The sequence below is a fragment of the Cydia fagiglandana genome, chromosome Z (assembly GCF_963556715.1).
Source record: "Cydia fagiglandana chromosome Z, ilCydFagi1.1, whole genome shotgun sequence".
NCBI classification, from domain to species: domain Eukaryota; kingdom Metazoa; phylum Arthropoda; class Insecta; order Lepidoptera; family Tortricidae; genus Cydia; species Cydia fagiglandana.
In genome coordinates, this window is record NC_085959.1 from 32,466,514 (window position 1) to 32,489,551 (window position 23,038).

The 23,038-nt window shown below is 37.0% G+C and overlaps 2 protein-coding genes across 14 annotated transcripts in view; one reads left to right on the forward strand and one right to left on the reverse strand.

The window, feature by feature from the left end:
* The window catches only part of LOC134678346 (regulating synaptic membrane exocytosis protein 2), a 44,812-nt gene extending 42,576 nt beyond the window's left edge, over positions 1–2,236 (forward strand). For all 13 annotated transcript variants that reach the window (XM_063536889.1, XM_063536890.1, XM_063536891.1 and 10 more), the window contains 4 exons: positions 951–1,113; positions 1,285–1,482; positions 1,625–1,759; positions 1,942–2,236. In XM_063536889.1, coding sequence (XP_063392959.1) covers positions 951–1,113; positions 1,285–1,482; positions 1,625–1,759; positions 1,942–1,944 — 499 coding nt within the window. In that variant the 3' untranslated portion in view covers positions 1,945–2,236. The remainder of the gene's footprint in view (positions 1–950; positions 1,114–1,284; positions 1,483–1,624; positions 1,760–1,941) is intronic.
* A 768-nt stretch (positions 2,237–3,004) lies between these two features.
* On the reverse strand, positions 3,005–21,685 carry LOC134679457 (host cell factor-like). The gene is made up of 13 exons (XM_063538371.1): positions 21,367–21,685; positions 20,936–21,034; positions 20,729–20,832; positions 20,241–20,436; positions 19,416–19,527; positions 18,889–19,026; positions 16,948–17,075; positions 15,857–16,047; positions 15,164–15,244; positions 14,768–14,929; positions 13,721–13,891; positions 5,328–5,514; positions 3,005–4,454 (listed from the first exon to the last, which is right to left on the reverse strand). The coding sequence occupies exons 1-13, from the start codon at positions 21,515–21,517 to the stop codon at positions 4,366–4,368; spliced, it is 1,809 nt and encodes a 602-aa protein (XP_063394441.1). The 5' UTR covers positions 21,518–21,685; the 3' UTR covers positions 3,005–4,365.
* Between the last annotated feature and the right edge of the window lie 1,353 nt (positions 21,686–23,038).

Sequence of the window (23,038 nt, forward strand, 5' to 3'; positions counted from 1 at the left end):
TTTAACGTACGCTGACAGAATGATTTATTTGAATCATGTTATTTAGTTATCGTCCATCTCGCCTGCGCCAATACATGTACGGAGTAGTACGAGCGATAAGCACGATAACTGAACGACATCAGTTAGATGTCATTCTGATATCAATGAACGTTCGAATTGGCCTGATATTATAAAAGGCGAACCGATAGCTAACTCTGTTTCAAAACACATCCCTATGAAAATGATGTATTCCCATCTGTCCCTAGATGGTTAAGCAACCAAGTAACAAACCTGTAAAACATCTAACCACTCCGTTCACTGAAGAACCGATGTTGAAGCAAAGCTCTACAGCTCCACAGAGCGTTCGCTACATGGCGGAAGGACAAATGACAGGCTACAGCGTAGAGCTAAACGTATACGCGATGTGTTCACCCCACACCGGAACCTTGATATTACAATTTGTTAAAGTTTTGATTTTGATATGATACGACCTTGCACCAGTAAGTGCCAGTGATCGTATTATAACATGATCAAAACCAAAACAAATAATCTCAAGCGATCTTGTAGATTTTTGTGGCCAGTCTTGTTCGACTGGTTATTCAAACAAGATAATTTACCACGTTACATTTAGATGTTTGAAAGTGCATGCCAGACAGTAAGTGGTACCAGTGGTACATGAAACAAGGCGCACTTCCTGCGAGATTGGGACGATAGATAGGTTTGTTACCTAAGTTATAATTGGTCTTCTTATAACTTTGTTATCGCTTCGCCCTTCATTTTAATAAAATTGTATATTATACTAAAATCCTATGCATGCGATATGTACGTTAGTGGATAGGTGTAAATCTAAATAACGTATTTATAGTATTTTTGTCTATTTCCCCGCCTTGTGGCGTAAGCGTAAACTACCTTTGAGAGTTATAAATGTAAGTAAATCGAAAATAGATATTATCGAATATACATTTTGGCAGATGGTCACCCGGTATGCGTGGGTCGGGCTCGTCGGACGGCGGTGGCCTATCGGACTTCATCGACGGCCTAGGTCCCGGACAACTAGTTGGACGCCAGTTGCTCGGAGCGCCTACGTTGGGCGATGTCCAACTTTCCATGTGCTACCAAAAAGGCTTCCTTGAGGTACAGTTCCCGTTCGTTATGACATGATTATGTGGAATGGAAATTACTACATAAGGCTGTTCCACAAAAATCTCTTGAATATTCTGATAAAGCGTTGCGTTTCAACCCTTTGTCCGTCAAAGAGGCCAACAGACGCGCACGGTTACATAATAGTTAATCCTATACATTCAGGTGGAGGTGATTCGCGCTCGTGGTCTTCAGGCCCGGCAGGGCTGCCGCACTCTCCCAGCGCCTTACGTGAAGGTATACCTCGTCAACGGCAAGCGTTGCGTTGCTAAGGCGAAGACCAGCACCGCCCGGAGGACCCTCGATCCCCTCTATCAGCAGACGCTCACATTTCGGGAAAATTTTAAAGGATGTGTATTGCAAGTGAGTATATTAGTAAACTCCTAGATTAGATATATTATGCTAGATTGATGAACGTGTAATGTCAATAGCGAAAAATCACATTGAACGTCAAAAGCCGTCTACCGGTTAATACAAGTTGCGATAATAACGGTGTTCGTTCTAGGTGACCGTTTGGGGCGACTACGGCCGCATCGAAGGCAAGAAGGTGTTCATGGGCGTGGCGCAGATTATGTTAGACGACCTCAACCTTTCCAATATTGTTATAGGATGGTACAAGCTCTTCGGGACTGTATCTTTGGTGAGTACCGCACGACTTAGCAGCGCGTTCAGTGTTGGCATGTTTTCCAACTTTTGCTCAGTGCCGTAAACTTGCACATTATAGGAGTAATACGTGTCCAACATGCTGAATGCGATATATAATAGTAAATAGTTTATTGTTTACCGAGCTACGACCTAATGTTTTTTTTTTATTTGTTTCAGTAACGGAGGTTTACCGCCTCCTTTAAGACGTTTGAGCAACCTATATCATCAGAATAAAAATTAAATTGTCCAAATAATAAATTTAGTGATACTGCTTTAATATCATGATAAAACGCAAAATATCTTGAATATAGGAAATTTTCTATAAAACGAAAGTTTAAATTATTTATATTATAATTTTTCTTGTGAAATGCCTACCGGAGTTTTGAATAGATAGCATTTTATAGCAATGAAACAAATGTATAGTGTACTCAATAATATGTAATTAAGTATTAAAATAAAAGCCAAATTGCAAGTCGGAGTTTGATTTTTCCAATATCTTTCCCTTTCTATAATGCTACTTGGTATTTAACTCATTAGAGTTAAATACCAAGTAGCACTACGATTAGTGAAGTTGAACGTTATATCGTACACAAAGAAATGAAAATTGTAAGTATTGTTGAAAGGAAGAGACAGTCAATTTATTCGTGTATGAAAACGCCATCATCGAAGGAATTGTACTACTAATTGACGACCATTGGTATGCCTTTACCCTTATAGTATGACAAGAAAAAAAGAGTAGAAATTAAAAAGTGGCAATACTGTAGTGTCGTCCCGTTTTCTTACATAGATTGATTTGAAAGGGACGACACTACAGTATCATTGCCACTTTTTATTTTCTACTCTTCTTTGTCAGACCATGTATACCATGGATTTATGGCCATATTTTGTAGCGCCTGCGGAGACTCCCTACCTACCAATAAACCTACTCACGAACCTCTTCTCATAACAAGTCTTGCAGAAAGCTGCGTCACTCATGAGTCATGACAACATTACATAACTTAAATCTTAAAACCATTCTTACCACTTTGTCAGGCTGACTGATTTATCAAATTGCAGCATTCTAGCATTATTTAACAAGACCCAGCGAAATTATAAGTGTTATATATTCGCGATGCGTGTCAACATTCCTATTACTCGAATTGTTTGTGGGGGGATCAAAAGCAATTATTATACCAAAAAGTTTATCTATAAGAGCACTCGATGGACAGATTTATATCGGTGGGTACAACACAAACAAATAAAACTTGGAAAAATAACTTTATTATCTGCAGATAAAAACATGTCTGAACAAAATCTACAATGCGATTAAATTTCCGGTATATTTTATTTCGAATACATCCAATTGTATACTACTTATTTAAATAAAGGATCGAACATTTAAAGCTGTACTATATTTATGTAATAAATTTTACATAGTTATTGATCTAGAATTTGAAATACTAACTGGCGTTTGAGAGCGTGTGATTTTATTATAAGATTACCAGTTACCACGTATAGATCTTTTTATAACCGTAGTCCTATGCCTTCTCAGTCACATGTTGTATACATATATAAATAAGTTTAAATCAAACAAATATTATTTTGAACAGGTGTAATTTTACTCTTCTTAATGCTGAATATTATGTAGATAGTGAAACATGTACAGGGGTAAAGATTGTTGATTGTACTTAAAATTGTTGTCCACCGTATAATAAATAACTCTTTGATTCGGGCTTTTACCCTACTGTTACTAGTTATGATTCTCAGTTCCGAATAAGTCCATTATGACGGTACGGGAAGCGACAACTTTGACACTATGTATTAATTGTACTTGCAAATAATTAGATTTATATCAGAAACACATGTTGCTCAGCAGATAACTATGACACTTCGGATACTTCGTTGGAATTTTAGATAAGCGTGTGTTACGAGTAGCAGGCCAGGAGGGCTATGATGTTTTTGTCACCATATCATTAATCATTTAATGCATGATATGACGTCCTTTCCTCTCAAGAATGTTTTGGTCATGCAATCAAAGAGACAAGATGACTGCCATTCAACCAGTGATATAATACCGTAAATTACTACTTATAGGCGCAATGAACGAGTCATGTGGTTATTTGGTTTACGTACCTTTTAGATCCTTAAAAAACAGACTATAATTGTTTAGCCTCGGTAATCGTAATCACACTAGATGAGCACGAATGTGATAGATCTATAAGAGATAATGATGTTTTATTTTTATTTTATTTTAGCCACACCACACAGATAAACGATATTACATCATATTCATAGAATACACATAAACCATGTATTCGTAGTCATGTAATTTGCACTGCAGATATAAACAGTCAAACTAATCTAAAGTAAAAAGTCGAATACATTAACTTATTTTATTACGCCTTACTTTGAAGACACTATTAGCATAATAGCAAGGAATGGTGTACCACATAAAAAAAATAGAACCTCAAGAGCTATTATGATTTAAAATAGAGATTGTAGGTTTGGAAAAGGCCTATTAATTACATTGATAATGCGCGAGGATCGAACAATATTCACTCAGTCTGTACATATAACTACTTAAATCTAGGGATACTTTGATTATGTCACTCGGAACTCCGTTCAGTGCATTATTTGTTTAGGCTGTTTGGATGGCGACGCGCCGGGTAACCGGCCCTCGCCTGACCTTTTTACTCCCGTTGATTTCATATCTGAAACACACAGTGCATATGTAACGATGGTTCCGCACGTCTATCAAAGAAATATTTTAAGTAATTACTAAATACATAATAATTAAACATAAATATGAAAAGATGACACCTTACTTACAACTATAAATAACGTTTTCACTATTAGGATGTACAGTCAGCCAATAGAGTCGAAAAGTGTTAAACCACTTTCTTGGCTGACTGTACTAGAGGTAACATTACACAGTCTTCTAATCTAAGCCGGGTAAGGTTAATCAAATAATTTTGCTAAACCGATAATTAAATAAGTTAGAGTTTAGACCAAACAAGGTTGGCAGCAATTTTGACAGCCCAGACTGTGCAAGTGTTATTTAAACGTCATAATTTCATAGAAGTTTGATGTTTAAAATAACACTTGCACAACTAAGTGTGTTGCAAAACTAACTTAGTTGGCAGTTTTAGCACCCGTCTATTTATTAATATGTATTGTCTTCACATTTATGAATTTTTATTTCCACATTCACATTTGGATTTAAGAGTACCGCATGTTCATGCGCTGTAGTTATGCAGAGTATCACACACACATGTAATAATAATTATATCCACGATTAAATACCTACACTCCGTCCGATTACGTATTTTTAATGGAAGCTATCAGTAAACAATATGGCACAGCACAGATATGATGGTCGTTCTTGTCTACGTGACAGCGTGGTAAAACGGTATCCGTCACTTTCTATCCCGCGGTGTTAAAGAGTGACAGTTAATCACTTGGATAAACATGGATAAATCCATCCATAATACGCGGGCAGGACCGTTGCGTATTATGGATGGATTTATCCATGTTTATCCACGTGATTAACTGTCACTTTATTATACGGTATAGGATAAACTAACCTTGCAGCCACCTGACTTGCGTGGCGGGGCCGTAGCCCTTCTCGTTGCGCGCGGCGATGCGGAAGATGATAGCGGGCTTGGTGGAGGAGTCCACGTGCGCCGCGCTCAGCGAGGACTGCGGCACCACGCACGTGTTCGCCTTGCCGCAGTACACGCGCACGAATGCCAGTTGCGACTTCGACGCCTCCTGCAAACATTGAGTAATTAAATACCCCGGCCACACACTCGACGAGTGGCATGGAAAGTAGGTAGACGTAGTGTGGCCACGATACTGGTCATGCCTCACGTCAACGTCATGCTCTTCGTCGTGCCCCACCGCTCCTTATTTTATCGGTTTTTTGGCGCGAGTCAAACGTGTTCCGAGCGTCACGGCTTATTGCGCCAGTAGAGCAGTGTGTGGCCACTGGCCAGAGAGGACAACATCAGTACAAATTATCATCTAAAACTTTTTGTAGCATAAACAAGGGATTACAAAATGACACATCAACAAACATTTTATCTATAAGCAAAGCAAGACAAAAGTAAATATGTGTTAAGTGTTAAATAAAAAAGGTGCGGACAAGTGCGAGTCGGACTCGCCCACCGAGGGTTCCATACTTTTTAGTATTTGTTGTTATAACGGCAACAGGAATACATCATCTGTCAAAATTTCAACTGTCTAGCTATCACGGTTCGTGAGATACAACCTGGTGACAGACGGACGGACGGACAGCGGAGTCTTAGTGTAATAGGGTCCCGTTTTACCCTTTGGCTACGGAACCCTAAAAAGTATATAGCTAGTCAATATTCAATTCAATTCAATCATTTATTTGCATAAGAAACACATAGAAATGCATGCAAATACAATTTAAAAAACACAGTAAAAACAAGAATTAATAATACACAAAAAAAAAACATTAAGGTGGATGTCTAGGGATGGGATGCCGATTATCAGCCAAAAGATGGCGTCACTGTGCACGAATTGTGGATTTTCACTATTTCTCCCAAAATACAAAGTTTCATAAGATGTGTTGATATGTGCGAAAACTATAAAAAATACTACATCCAAATCGAGACATGTTCAACTCAACATTGTCTCATTTCGTTATTACCGGAATCCAACTGCAAAATATTGCAATTTCTTGCATTCACGCACACTTACGTACTTAAAGTCACCTTAAAGTCAGTGTCAAATGTCAGCAGATTCGTAATGTTACAGTAAAGTAACCTAGAGGGCGCAGCGGATGAAATGTTTATTGTTGAAAAAAGATTGGAAATTAAATAATAAATTCTTGTTTGAGCAACGATTAAGAATTACATGGCATTCAGAAGCAACTAATGTTTTCGACCATCAACTGTCATGTGCTCGTGGCACCCGTAGCCTCTATTTTGAAAAAAATCAGATTGTAGCTAAGATACATGGTTCAAACCCCGACAATGCCAATTTTTATTTTTTATAATTTTAGCATTCTCTTTTGAATTATTTTAAGCGTATGTTATTCTTCGAAACTAAACTTACGTGAGTAAAACATTTTCAGTATTTTAATTATTTTTTAATAATATTATGGGAAGATTTATAAAAGTATTTTTATTTTCCGGTTTTCAAAGGATATAAATAATGATTAAAATAATTTAAAAAAAGTCATGCATGAGGCTAATTAGGATCGCGGAATAGGTACATAAGAAGTCAACTATCGACGAAGTATAGCTGGTCAAGCAGATCTTGTCAGTAGAAAAAGGCGGCAAATTTGAAAAATGTAGGCGCGAAGGGATATCGTTCATAGAACATTTGGATTTCGCGCCTTTTTTTACTGACAAGATTTGCTTGACCAGGTATAAAATAAAAGTTTCCAAAATTTTATTGAAATGATATACCTACATGAAATAATCAAATACAATACATTTACTTCAAATAACTTTTAAAATAAGGCATGTAAAATTACCAAAAAGATGAAATAAAATAAATAAATAAATACAAAAAGAAATGAGTCTTTGTTCGCGGTTTGAACCCTGTCATGCTGTTCAACTTGTTAGACTTATACTCAATACTTAGCTAAAAGCCACTAGACCATTTGACCATAGTAGACCCGGGCGAAAAATGCCTTCTTATTTAAGTAACCCATTACTGTCAAAAATATCAAGTTTGAATTGATTTGAAATATAAGTTTTCATTGTCGACTTATTGACATCCAAACGTTGCGAGCATGTTGTACTTTAAAACATTTGGCAACGTCGCACGGGGAAATCTTCTGAAAATGTATGTCCTTTTATATTTTGATATTTATGGATATATGAGGATTCTTCTACTTATGTTGCAAATTGATTAAATTATCGAGAGAAAAATGCTAATGCAAAGAAAACAAGAAATATCGGTTTCATTTCTCATGCTATTGATTCGGTTAAATTGTGTTCTAATGTATGGGGAAGACAAACTAATTATAGCCAGCCTTTTATGAATGTAGTATGATACCTTAGGGTATGGTGCTTTACGCAAACTAGCGTCCCTTCCCCTCCCCCTGACGCAACCCCCCCTTTTTGCATGAAATATGTCCCGGTTCACAGTTTTTTACATTTTTTGAGGAAAGTATATATTTTAGGAAAAAAGTGTCAATGAAAGAAATAATCCTTAATAAATTCTTAATAAAAAAAGGTTATTTTCATTTTTTTACATGATGCACCATATTCATGTATTAGCTTGTTAAAATTCGAAATAACATAGTTTTTACTTAGGATTCGAAACTCATTTATTATACACGGTGTAACACGAGGAAATCGAATAATTTTGACAGCATATTCCTGATCATATTTAGAGACAAAAATGTCCTATAAACTTTTTTGAAATGCGGCTAGTTTCAGAGTTAATACCAATTTAAAAAAAAACAAGTTTCTATTGTTACATAGTTCAAAACGCCTTTTTGATGGCGATGTTGTTACTATGGGATTTAGTCTAAATATCCTTATTGATATGTCAAAAAGTGACAATTAAGTAACACGTTGCAAAAACTATGTTTTACGAAAAAAAAGTAAAAATCCATGTTAACTGACAAGTTTACCAATAACATTTACTTTTTATGTACATACATATATATATTCAAAAAATTAAAAAAAGCGGCCAAGTGCGAGTCGGACTCGCGTTCCAAGGGTTCCGTATATTACACAATTTTTAACAATGTATTTTTTATTTTATTTATTTAGATATTTAATTCAGGGAACAAGGCCCATATTACAAATACCTTACAGACTAACATACATATGTATTTTATAAACTTAAAACTAAACATTATTTATGCGAAACGTGAGTGAAATCTTTAAAAAATCCGTAGGAGTCGGATCAAAAACTGTAATTAAGTCCGACTCACGCTTGACTGTACATTTCTAATAGGTTTTCCTGACATCTATAGGTATAGACCTATTTTATGTATTTTTTCAAAATTTTAAACCTAGTAGTTTCGAAGATAAAGGGGGGGGGGGGATAGTCATTTTTTGCCTATTTTCTTGAATAACTTCTAAACTGTTTATTCGAAAATTATAAAAAATATATATTTGAGATCCTTACAATAAGCTCTTTCATTTGATATGTAACATGATATAGTTTGAAAATTTTTATTTTAGAATTTTTTCATTTACCCCCCAAAAGTGGCCCCCATGTTTAAAATTCATTTGTTTACAAACTTACATATGTGTATCAGATTTCAACTTGATTGGTCCAGTAGTTCCGGAGAAAATCGGCTGTGACAAACGGACAGACAGACAGACAGACGCACGAGTGATCCTATAAGGGTTCCGTTTTTTCCTTTTGAGGTAAGGAACCCTAAAAACAATAAAAAAAATTGTTTTCGGTGAAATTGACCTAAACTCATACATACATTTTTTCCTTCTTTTGACCTCAGAAATAAAATCTTTCGCATTTCTTGAGGACACCTTGTATAATAAGTGTTATAAAATGAATATAACCTTTTTTACTAAGAATTTAATAAGGAACTATTTCTTTCATTGACACCTTTATCCTAAAATGTATACATGAGGCCAAAAAAAGGAAAAGATGTAATATGTGTTTAGGTCAATTTCGCCAAAAAAAAAATTTTTTTTTTAAATTTTATGAATGAATTTGTACATAAAAATTAAATGCTATTGGTAAACTTGTCACTTACTATGGTTTTTTTTCGTAAAACTTAGTTTTTGCAAAATGTTACTTGTCACTTTTTGACATATCAATAAGGATTTTTAGACTAAATCCCATAGTAGTAACATCGCCATCAAAAAGGCGTTTTGAACTATGTAACAATAGAAACTTGTTTTTTTGTTAATTGGTATTAACTCTGAAACTAGGCGAATTTCAAAAAGTTTATAGGACATTTTTGTCTCTAAATGTGATCAGGAATACGCTGTTAAAATTATTCGGTTTCCTCATGTTACACCGTGTATAATAAATGAGTTTCGAACCCTAAGTAAAAACTATGTTATTTCGAATTTTGACAAGCTTAACACATGAATTAGGTGCATCATATAAAAAAAATGAATATGACCTTTTTTATTAAGAATTTATTAAGGATTATTTCTTTCATTGACACTTTTTTCCTAAAATGTATACTTTCCTCAAAAAATTTAAAAAACTGTGAACCGGGACATATTTCATGCAAAAAGGGGGGGTTGCGTCAGGGGGAGGGGAAGGGACGCTAGTGTGCGTAAAGCACCATACCCTAAGGTATCATACTACATTCATAAAAGGCTGGCTATAATTATTTTTTCAAAAAGCACAATTTGACCGAATATATGAAAGAGGGTCATTGTTGTTGTAAAAGGTGTGCAGGAAATGATACGTTTCTGCACTAGAGCAGTTTAGGTTCCAATTCCAAGTACGATTTTATTATTCTTTTTACAATAAGCAATTGAAATTTGGGTATAAATGGATTTGTTATACAATTTCCATTCTGATATTTGACTCCCCATTCCATAAATAACGATACTTTTGGCCAAATTGTTAATTGAAAATACCTACTCTCAAAAATACCTACTATAAAAATGTATTTAAAAAAACACATGCATTTTACTTTCCTCGTATGCGAAATGAAAAGTAGAGTGTTTTAACTCGGGTGAAAGGCAGCATTTTTGAAAAAAACCAGGCATGTGCGAGTCGGACTCGCGTACGAAGGGTTCCGTACCATAATGCAAAAAAAAACAAAAGAAAGCAAAAAAAAAAACGGTCACCCATCCAAGTACTGACCACTCCCGACGTTGCTTAACTTTAGTCAAAAATCACGTTTGTTGTATGGGAGCCCCATTTAAATCTTTATTTTATTCTGTTTTTAGTATTTGTTGTTATAGCGGCAACAGAAATACATCATCTGTGAAAATTTCAACTGTCTAGCTATCACGGTTCGTGAGATACAGCCTGGTGACAGACAGACGGACAGACGGACGGACAGCGAAGTCTTAGTAATAGGGTCCGTTTTACCCTTTGGGTACGGAACCCTAAAAATATCATCTACTAATGTTATTGTTATGCACAAGCAGAAGATATTATAGAATCTTGTTTATTTACAAGATGACATTTTTCTCCACATACCTACCTATATATTTTTGAGAAAAATATAGCTAGGTACTTTAGTTTTAAAATCATTGTTACAATAAATATAGGCTTTTCCAGAGAACATTTATATTTCTACCGAAACGAAAGCAGAATTCACAAGGGTTTTCGGTGGACGACCGTAACGCGAATGATTGTTTGGACTGACCTTTCTATAAATATATAAATGTATTTTATTGTGTAATAATCATAATAATTATTAAGTTATATTAAATCTGGGAATGAAATTATATCAGAAAGGAGATTCTTAAATGAGTAGGTATACTCGTAACATGCTTTGTGCATTAAATATACCTCCCTCTATTGAGTGAAAATAAAACAAAATACACAGGTAATCTGTGTTGCGGTTTTAAAATGCCATCTGTTACACCTTTGACAAATTAAAAATGATTGCTTGTCAAATGAAGTCGCCATGTTAGAATTACACCGATACTATAAGCATCACTCACACAAACAAGCAATGAGGCAAAATTTTACCAATATTCAAAGGCTTTTTTCTTAATAATTTTAATCAAAATCTAGTATTTTTTTACGTTAAGCGAAGACAGAAATATATATACTACCCAAACATTACATATACAAGTGAAGAAACCCTATATAATAGGAGCTAGGGTGCCAAGAAAGTTGTATGAAAATCGAGCAAGGAGAACCACCTTAAGTCAGGTATCAGGTACAATGGTCAAATACAACGTTAAAATAAACATCACAAAAATAATAAAAACTATGTCAAGGAAATAATAGTAATAATGACTCAAATGAATGTCAAAAAAAAAACAGCATAAATAAAAGAAATGTCAGGTACATTGGTCAAAAAACTTATCATAATATTCATTTATAGAGTAAAAAGGACGGCTCAGAAAATATTCCTTAACCGTTTTGTCAAAAGTTTTAAAATCTTCTATACTTTTAATTTCGTCAGTCAATAGATTATATACTCTTATGGCAGTATTATTTAAGCTTTTATCGAAATTTACATAATGTGCTTCATTTAAGAGTAGCCTATTTCTGTTTCGCAGTCCATAATGATTGATGGTCGCACCCTGTTCCGCGTACAAGTGTTTGTTGGTGAACACATAAACACATATCCTATATAGGTACATAGAAATTACAGTCAAAATTTTATTCTTTATAAATATACTACGGTGCGACTCAGGTATAGTACGACATCCTTCGACTATTCTTAGGGCTTTTTTTTGCTTAAGCAGAAGTGAATTTATATTAGTTCCGTTTCCCCAAACCTCAATGCAGTATCTAATTATGCTTTCGAAGTATGAAAAGTACATAGTTAATAAGACTTCCTTGCTTGCAATGTTCATTAGGGCTTTCATAGCATAACAAGCCCCGGCTAATTTTGTATTAATCTTATCGATTTGATCATGCCATCTCAAGTACGGATCAAGAACTACGCCTAGGAATTGCACACATTTTGCTTTACTGATTGGGATATTACATTCAAAATCAGGACTTGTTATGCTCCTACGAAATGACATATAAAAGCTTTTACCGCAGTTCATTTTCAATCCGTTGGCTGCAAACCATCTAGTAAGTTGCGCCCAGGAATTTTGCATACGTACACAATCTTCAGCAGACATTGCACTTTTTTAAGATGACACTTGTATCGTCAGCGTAGAGATATGGAGTGCCATAGCTTAACATATCAGGCAGGTCATTTATAAATATTATAAATAGTAACGGTCCTAACACTGATCCTTGCGGAACTCCATACTTAACATATTTCTCATCGGATCTTATTACATCTTCATTTGAAATGTTATTTATTTCTACGTATTGGCACCGGCTGGACAGGTATGATCTCAACAAGGCCAGAGCAATGCCACGTACCCCATAGAAATCTAGTTTACTTAGGAGTATTTCGTGATCAACGCAGTCAAAGGCCTTGGTGAGATCACAGAAAATGCCCCCACACGCAAGTCCTGTATTAAGGTACGTCATAACTTCTGTTACCAATTTACTTACTGCTGCTAACGTGTTTCTACTTCGCCTAAAGCCATACTGATGCGAGGTAAAATGACAGTGGTCTTCAAAATGTGCTTGTATTCTTGTGGCTATACATTTTTCAAATACTTTGGCAAGAATTGGCAACAGAGATATTGGCCTGAAATTGTTCATATCAGTTTTGCTTCCTTTTTTATGAATTACAACAACTTTTGCTTTTTTGAATAGATCGGGAAAGGTTCCATTAAGTAAACAATCATTAAAGATGATGCACAAAGGTATACATAACACATCAATGTTCATTTTAATTATGTTGGTGTCTAAATTATCTGGCCCTGTTGAATTTGTACTTTTAAGATTTTTGACAATACGAATAACTTCAGGCTCAATAATTGGCGTCAAGAATATCGATCGGTTGCAACTAGTGCCCCGTTCTTTAAGTAATTTCATAAAATTTGACTCATTAACTTTAGTTGTGCTTTCGCCGACACTAATGAAGAAATTATTAAAGTTATTTGCAATCGTTTTGTCATCATTAATCATGACATCTATTTTAAGGGCAATATTTTCATTTGTCTTGCGTTTACCTGTGTTTTCTCTTACTAAATTCCAAATTGCCTTTGATTTATTTTTAGCTCTTGAAATAGTTTTCTTTGTATGATTTTTCCTAGCAGTTACCAGTACTTTCTTGAAAGTTCTTTTATATAACTTAAAATAGGAATGAAAAGCCTCATCTTTAGTTTGACTGGTGGACCTGTTGTGTCCTAAGGGATCAAAAAATGCCAGCGAAAAAATGTAATATTGATTGTTAATGCGGACGCGATATCGCTCAAGGGGTAGCCCAAAACCAACATATTGTGTATAAACTTACCTTAGGTTGAGTATTGGAGCGCACTGCCAGATAGACGGAGTACTCGAATATGCCCTCGGCGGCCACTTGTGGAGGCTCCCACGACAGGTGAGCGCCCTCCACGGACTTGGAGATCTTTATAGCAGACGGCGCCCCGGGGAAACCCGGTAAACAGGTCTTGAATGCGCTTTCCTAAAATATATATAATTTAATTCCACTGTCCTCATATTATAAAACAAAGTCCGACAATAATCACTACATATTATAAAATTTATAAAACAAAGTCCGCCGCCGCGTCTGACAAAAACGACTGAACGGATTTTCATGCAGTTTGCACCTATCAATAGAATAATTCATGATGAAGGTTTCGGTGTATGGTGTGTTAAGGTTTACCCGTGCAAACCGTTATAAGTGTAAAAGTTTGTATTGTTTATATATTTTGATGTTGTTCAATCACGCAGAAACGACTGAATGGATTTGATTGACATTAGGCACTCATTCGTGGCGTTATCGTTAAAAACATTCATCTTAACATTTTAGCTTGTTAGAAAAGACAAAATTTAATACAGGTTTGCAACGTGTTTATGACTAAGTAATATAGAAATATAACTATGTTTTCACCACACCAGCTCGGAAAGGCTTACTTTGCACTTCAAAAACTGATAGCAAAGTTGTATTTTATTCACATGTGAGGCAAAGTAATCAAATGCAAATTTTGAGTTGTTTTCTTATGTTTGCTAGTAGAATTGATTTTTAAATGATGATTTTGGATGATAAATATTTAATAACATACATTTGGATTTGATTCGGTTTGATTTTGTTTGATATTTTACATTTAATATTTGCTTCGGGTTGGTGTGGTGCAAAATTTTGTGTTTCACTCGGGGGCAAATTTTGTTTAACCCTCATGCTTTGCCCCTACCAACGCTCAAGATTCCATTTTTCGAACCACTCGCTACGCTCATGGTTCAATTTTGGAATCTATCGCATGCTCGGGTATCAATATTAGCACGAGCGGATAAACAGCAACTTTGCCCCCTTGTAAAACAAATAACTATTAAAACTTACTTCACTAAATTCTCCCCTGCCGCACGAGTTGATGGCCGCGAGTCGGAACTTGTAGGCGGTGCCGTGCTCGAGAGGCGTCGTCGGCAGACCCGACAGGTCGGGCAAGTTGTCCAGCGACAAGTTGGACAGGTCCACGTTTGGATCCGACAAATAGTTTTGAACCTAAAACAAAACCATTCAAGTTGATACAGATTGTTTGACTATGTTGTGTCGTTACAAGTATTAAAGGCAATAAAACCGCGCACAGTCATCAGTCATGTGAACCTTTGTGGCTCCAATTTTTGATTTATATATTACATATGGAATGTGAGCCACAGAACAGTGCAAGTCGTGAAAATTATACCGAAACTTGACGCATTTTATGACAAAAACTGTGTCGGTAATAGAACTATTTACCGTAAACGTGGTTCCTTTGACGATTCCCACTGTGAACCAAGCATCTTCGTCGTTTATTTGTTTCGGCTCATCGGCTTCATTCTGAAAAATATAATACAGCTCAATAAAAGAAACATACTATTCCTTTGAGAGAATTGGATAAGGCCTCGGGTACTTGGGGATATGGTAATTTTCCTTTCATATAATCATCTCAGCCTATATACGTCCCACTGCTGGGCACAGGCCTCCTCTCGAGCGCGAGAGGGCTTGGGCTATAGTCCCCACGCTAGCCCAATGCGGATTGGGGACTTCACATACACCTTTGAATTTCTTCGCAGATGTATGCAGGTTTCCTCACGATGTTTTCCTTCACCGAAAAGCGACTGGTAAATATCAAATGATATTTCGTACATAAGTTCCGAAAAACTCATTGGTACGAGCCGGGGTTTGAACCCGCGACCTCCGGATTGCAAGTCGCACGCTCTTACCGCTAGGCCACCAGCGCTCCCCTTTCATATGTGAATTAAAAAAAAAAGTGGAAACTCAATGACATTGTAACAGTTTTTCGATCAGGTCATGTGTCCGTCTTACGAAGCGTTTTACGTCTTATGCTCTCGCGAGTTGAATATTTTTCCCCACCACAAAACGTGCACAGCGCCGCTAAAGAAGTTTTCAGTTCAAAAAAAGTGGTTATACTTAAAATGAAGATGGTACCTGTTCGTGGTGGTGCAGCGCGGCGCTGGCCAGCGTGGCGAGCGCGTGCGCGGCGTCGGCGGGCCGCAGCGGCGGCGTGCCGTTGTTTCCGGCCACCGAGCTGCTGACGGCGCCCTCGCCCTCGCTCGCGCCCGCCGCCGCCGCGCTCTCCGCCGCCTGAGACGACGACACGCCTGCTCCGCCCTCTTCCCCTACACAAAGTTTACATACATTTATTCCAACTATCCGATCGGCGGTCACAAAGCGATCGACTATTTTCACTCAAAACATAAATTCACATCTATTTGACATCACTTATTAAACGAAAACAGCTCAAAGGTCTTTTAACAAGAATCTACTCAAAGAAATATGCTTTTATGGACATATATACTATTACGGAGCAGGTCATTCTCGTCCGAGCCGGGCGTTACTAAAACTTTATTACACAACAAAGGAAACCAATAAAGTCGCTTGCAGTTGCATCAGTCGGAAACTGGTACTGTTCTGCTGTGTTACTGCACTTACGATGGCGATTGTTTAGTGCTATTGGACTAGATATTAAAGTAATGGGCGACATGCAATAAAGGGGTCAAAGAAAGATGGCGTATTTTGAATCAAAGCTAATTAAAGCTAAGACCGAATGTTAGTTACCTATACGTCAAGTGTTACTTATACGTCATAATTTCATAGAAGTGTGCTATCATAATCGTTGCATACTTATCTTAGTCTATCTCTACCTTGTTCTAATTGTCTTCAAAATTTTTGTTATAATATTACATGCTTACATAACAATTAATACAGAGAAGCATGGCGTTCCTTAGTGTCAGAGGCCGAGATTCACTTCGGGTCGCTGCGCGACGGCAGTAAGTAAGTAAGTACATAACAATTATAACAAAAATTATATGGCCAATAAATAATATTTACTTACATAAAACTATATGAAATTCAACCTACGATATGCAATCACTTCTTACAATCCGGGAGAGAGCAGCGCGGCGCCGTTCGAGGCCATCGTCAGCAATGGCATAGACTCGCTGACCGATGGCATCATGTCCGCTGCGCCCCCTATCTCTGACGTGTCCGCGTCGCCCAACCTCAATAATGGTACTTGCCTTGCATCAAGCCGGGAGAGAGCAGCGCGGCGCCGTTCGAGGCCATCGTCAGCAGTGGCATAGACTCGCTGACCGACGGCATCGTGTCCGCAGCTCCCTCCATCTCCGACGTGTCCGCATCGCCGAACCTGAATGATGCTATGTATTAAAACCATGTTTACGTGTCTCACGTCTAGGTGACAAGACAAAGTAAATCATAATTGATTTTTGAACTCATATTCAGCCGCATTAAGATACAAAAGACGCAAGTCATTGTAAAATAACGAAGAGTTTTTAACCAAATTCTTACGTTTATTTGTGCTGCAGTCTGCGTACCTAATTCAATTTACGATTCATTACAATGAAGTCTAGAAGCGGCAAATCGTGGTTCGTGGTATACATGTTATGAGACATCATACAAAATACAAAGGGAAAGATTCGAGCGATCGTAAGCAGTGGCAACAACCATTTTTATGCTTCCCATACTCGATCTACTTTGAAAAGACTTAAGAGATTGCCAATATTCATTACAATAAAATACATAAGTAATGTCAAAGAATCGCATAGCAAGACAAAATATACGCAAAGGCACTTTTATCTTTTGCTGCAAAGGCGAGGTTATTAGAATTAGAGTTTGTGGTTGTAGTTTGTTATAAGGGTTTGTCTTGTTAATAAAAAATGCATCCAGCAGGAAACAATGAGCACAGGATGAACAAGGAGTTCCCTCGATTCTTCACGGGACTTTTGACAAAAAAGGGATCAATCTGTAAGTAGTAGTTACCTATACTTTCGAACAACTATCTAAGCAGTTGAGAAGTGACGGAGTAACAAAAAACATCTGAATTGAGAACCTCCTCCTTTTGAAATTTTAAAGCTGGTTAAAAATTCCTTCCTAATCCTTTACCCGTGCCTTACCCACCATATTATATTTATTAGGTTTATATACTGGTTTACTTAAAAAAACTATCATGCATTTATAGCTTTTGTTGCCAGCAGGCCAAATTCGCACATGCAGCAGCACCAGCAGCTAAGCTAAAATGGTATGCAAAATAAGAGTAAATGGACAGCAATTGAAAAATGTTTTTCTTTATCAGGCATATTTTAATTTAAAAAAAGTGTTCCATGAACAATGTTTTGTGCGGAACACTAAAAAGAGTTTAGTGGGCAATTCAAGTAACCCTTCGTTTATTTAAACGAAAGCGTAAATTTAAGACCGAGGACTGGACGAACGCAGTGCGCGTAGAGTCGTCGCCGCAGTCATATTCATTCCTTATTAACTTTCAGCATAATATTCTTAAGCATTTGCTAAGCATACAACAAATCGTCACCGAACATTGGTAATTTTCGCCGCGCCACCGAGACAGGTTCTTCTAAATTTAGCCGAAATCAATAAACACGACAACTTTCCTGACAGCATCACAAACACGGGAAATTCAATTTAAGCTAGACTTAGCATGACCTAGTTCCTCATTATTGCTTTTGTTTTGTCTATAAATATCTTATAGAAGATAGTTAAATTAGTCTTAGTATAGTGCGTAATAAGTAATATGGGCTATGAGTGAACATTCACGTTATAAATTCGTACTTATGTTCAATTTGAGAATATCAATTAATAGGTCTCACTTACTGTTAAGAGTTACCTATTGAAGTTCAAATTAAATGTTAAAAATCATCATCAACACTATTATTAGCATGAGAAGCTGCAATTACACAGAAGATAGTAATAGAATAGTGATTATGACTTAGAAGTCTTAAAACTAAACACTACAAATCATGAAAAACTGTCCAGTCAGCGTCATATAGTAAAAAGTATGCAAATAGTTCGGTACACTATATTATTTGTATGGCGTACCATAATATTTGCATACTTTAAATGCTACCTACCATATGACGCTGACTGCCCTAAAAATATTTGCTAGGTATTATTATAACAATAGTACTTAACAAAAATAGAATACATACTCATTGGCATGCGCCTGTTGAGCCGCAATGGAGAAAGAGTGGAGTAGCCCAGCTGGCCCATTAGCTGTAGAGGATATGAGTGCTGCCTCTGTCTGTCCACTGCTAGTTATGTCCGATCCACCTTCGGCAGTGCTTGAGCTAAAACAATGTTTGACAGAATTATAAATAATTTTTAGTACATGTCATTATAGTTATGAAGTATTGATTGTCATTTCAAATTACATATATTGAAACATACGCCTTTTACAAACCAACAAAAATAATAAAATTAAAATAAAGGGATGATAAGTCTGCATTAGTCTTTATGTTGCTTCTATTATGTGAATTATTATCTAAACATGTTTTGCAATCAGCATAAACCTACTTGAGAAAAAGAAGAAAAAAACAATAAATAACAGTTTCGTTCATTGATTTTAGCAAAATAAATAAATTAGTTCTCATATCTTCCAAAAACGGATATTTTTACTGCGTTTTTACGTTTTCTGCTTCAAAGTTGTGAAACGTAAAATATGTCTTATCCTATTTACCTTATCCCTGTACTCAATGCATCCTGGGCAGCACTGCTGATGTCATTGACGTCATCACTGCTGGCAACACCTTCACAAGCTCCCATGTCTTCATCCATAGTGCTGGACTCATCTAGGACAATAGAGCCACACACTTGAGCTAACATTTTTGAGAACATGCAGATCATTACTTATATCAGATCTATCATCCCAAGTCCCAAGGAAAGGATGAGTAAACACTTTCTTGTTGACATGTCACTATAAGGCCAATGTTGGATCACAAAGTTGTTATCACATTATCAGGGCTCATACTATTAAACCCGATGGTGTGAAAACACACTTAGGATGATTTAAACTGGTCTATATAAACAACAGGGAATATTACGCAAACACTAAGTAGGGGGCGCCACAAACAAACCGTCGTGATGCATCAATGTTTTATTTATTGGTAACAAATTTAATAATGTATGAATGGCATTAGTTTATGGCTATGGCATAGCATAAGCTACGTTTGGTTTACAGTGGCAGCAGAGCATTGCAGTAATACATATTACTACTTGAAATGAATAGTAAATAACGTCTTTGACATTGTCATTCACCAAAAATACTGGTGTTGTCATCCCACCATGCACTTTGCAAAAGCCCACAGCTAAAATTAATTTTGGATCAAGCAGAAATGTCTGCGTGCAATTGGGTAAGGTCTTGGTAGCTCAGATTGAAGAGCACCTGGCTAGTGATCCGGTGGTTGTGGGTTCAAGTCCCACTCAAGCCAGCAATTTTTTCCACTTATTTATTCCATTCAAAAGTTCTACATTGGTTCAGTCCATTTTTTTAAGACTTACTTACCATCTTGCACCATTTGTGCACCGTCACCATCCCCCTCTCCATCCCCAACTCCACCCTCAATTGGAGTGGCTGAGCTTATCGACTGATCCGGAGATTCCTCTTGAGCCTCGGTTCCCTCAAGCTCATCCGCACCTTGGTCTTTCAGGGAGTCCATTTGATGTTCATCATCTTGGGGAGAGCCATCATCTGTTGCCGCCTGTAAAAATCATTACAAATGTAACACAATGGTGTTTAACCTCTTGACCGCCAAATATGTCAACTGACACTTGCAGCTATGGCCCAGCAACGTTCACGATGGCACAGCGCGCACGCTTCGAGTGGCATTCAAAAGGTTAAACTATTCAACTTTGACAATGTCTACAAAGTGAGGTGGTTGGATCACTTCTGAAAGTGAAATGAAATCATATTCGAATTTTTATTTGAGTTTATGTTTTGTGTGCAATACGACTGAGCCATAACACGGTACAAAATGTGCAAGCTATACTCACAGGTGTAGACAAGCAGTTATCCCCAATGTAAACCGGCCCATCTGTTACAGTTCCTGTAGCTGTATCATCAATATCCATTTCCTCTGGCTCTGCCTCAGCACTCGCTATGAAAAAATCATTTTAATTAATATTTTAAGTGATTTATTACAACCATCAGTTACTCTTACTTATTTGCTGGATAGAATAGTGTTAACTCCATTATCTTACCTTCATCATTATCTTGGATGTCATCTTCTGCTTCACCAACGGCAGATTCAGGCTCTTCCAAGGCATCACTACTGCTAGTTGGAGCGGCACCATTTGTAGCTAAAAATCACCAAAAAATTAAGTTGTTGGGGCTAATCACAAATTCATCATAACTCCGAAACATATATCTAATAGAGACAACTTAGTAGTCTTTAAGCAAATGTTAAGACATTTGAGTGGCCCAAAAAAGTTTCATATAGGTTAATATGAAATCCTCTACTCTATCTAATGCTACTGAATAACACTTATAATTGGTAAGTCGTAGTAATAAAAAGTATAGCAATAGGATTTTGATACATTTACGGTTATTTATGATTATGGGGTGCCTCCTGGTATTGCAAGATCCGCGTTAGCATCCGTTTCTAACATTAAGCATAAGTAAACCTCCATACCCGATTCTTCGGTAGTGGCAGCTTCCGAATCCTGGCTAGTAACATTGTCTTCAGAGTAGTCGGCATTTGCGTCGGTCGCTTGTGCTTCCTCCAAGGGAGAGTCTTCCGCGCCATCGTGAACTTCGTCGTGCAGTGCTGAATCAGACTCCATTTTCAATTAAACTCTGGTTTTAATCAACTCCAAAACAATAAATATAGAAATTTGATCGAGATTAAGCAACGATAAAAAACATTTTATAGCAGTAATATTAAAATCTGAATCTTTTTTGACAAGCCTTCATGACCATAGTGTTACTTTCGCTTGCCTGCCATCTTGGCGTCATTTTCAAATGACCATAGACCTCGGTATGGAACTATAGAATAAATTTAAGCCGTTATGACACAATTCGGTTGGCGCATGCACAACGCATGCATGTCAAAAGCCCCCTCCAGACTATGCGCGTGAATCGCGGGAGAAGCCGCGATTCGCGCACGAGTGTGGAGGAGGCTGCAGACAGCGAAATCGACTCCACACCACGGACGTAGAGAGTAAACGGGATAGTGTACACTGGCCAAAAAGTGTGTCCACATGAGACATCAAACCTGAGCCCTCCATCTCTTTCTAATTAGGGTGACCATAAGTCATATGTATGTGGGATATTAGCATAAGATGGAATGTATAGTTTGGCCAGGATCTTTTCTCATTCGTACATAATCAGAGAGAATCATACTGTATTTTCCCTATGCTAATACAATTGTCCCAGAAAAGAGATGGATATAGTTTTTTTCTCTCCTGTAAAACACTTCACACAACCTTACTTAATTTAGTCGTTATAACAGCTTTTAGTCGTTATAAAAGCTGTTTCAGATGGGATGGGCGTATTTAATCGCGATCATGGTCGATTGTGAGGAAGGTGTGGTCCGCCGTACGTACATCAAAAACACAGCTATAAGAGAGAGCGAGACAGATATCCAGGATGGGGTAAAACGTTGTACTACGTAACTAGGTAATTCGCAAATCGTGTCGATTAAAAACACTGCCTTCGGTCGTGTTTTAATTTATCACTACTCGTTACGAATTTGATTCCTACTTTCAACACTTGTATCGCAAATTATTTTATATTAATACTATACCGACTAGTTATCGATACCAGTCATTTTGTCAAGCCCTAGCGTAGCGTAACAATTTATGTTTATACACGAAATTATCTTGAGTATTGACTAAAGTTGCTAACACACTATCGCACCGCACCAAGGTCATTGTGGGACGCACCCATAAGTAAAAGGGAGAAAGCGATATCTCTTTCTCCCTCTTACTTATGGGTGCGTCCCACAATGACCTTGGTGCGGTGCGATAGTGTGTTTGCAACTTTAAGTTGCTAACACACTATCGCACCGCACCAAGGTCATTGTGGGACGCACCCATAAGTAAGAGGGAGAAAGAGATATCGCTTTCTCCCTTTTACTTATGGGTGCGTCCCACAATGACCTTGGTGCGGTGCGATAGTGTGTTAGCAACTTAAAATAATAAAATATTAGCACACAACGAAATAAAAACTTACATTTAACTGTGTAAACCGGCATCTTACACTATTTATGCTTAACAAAATACCAATCACTAACAATATCATACTCATGGTGTGTTCATATACGTGGTGACTTCCCTTTTGCATACTTAAGCTATTCTTTAAGC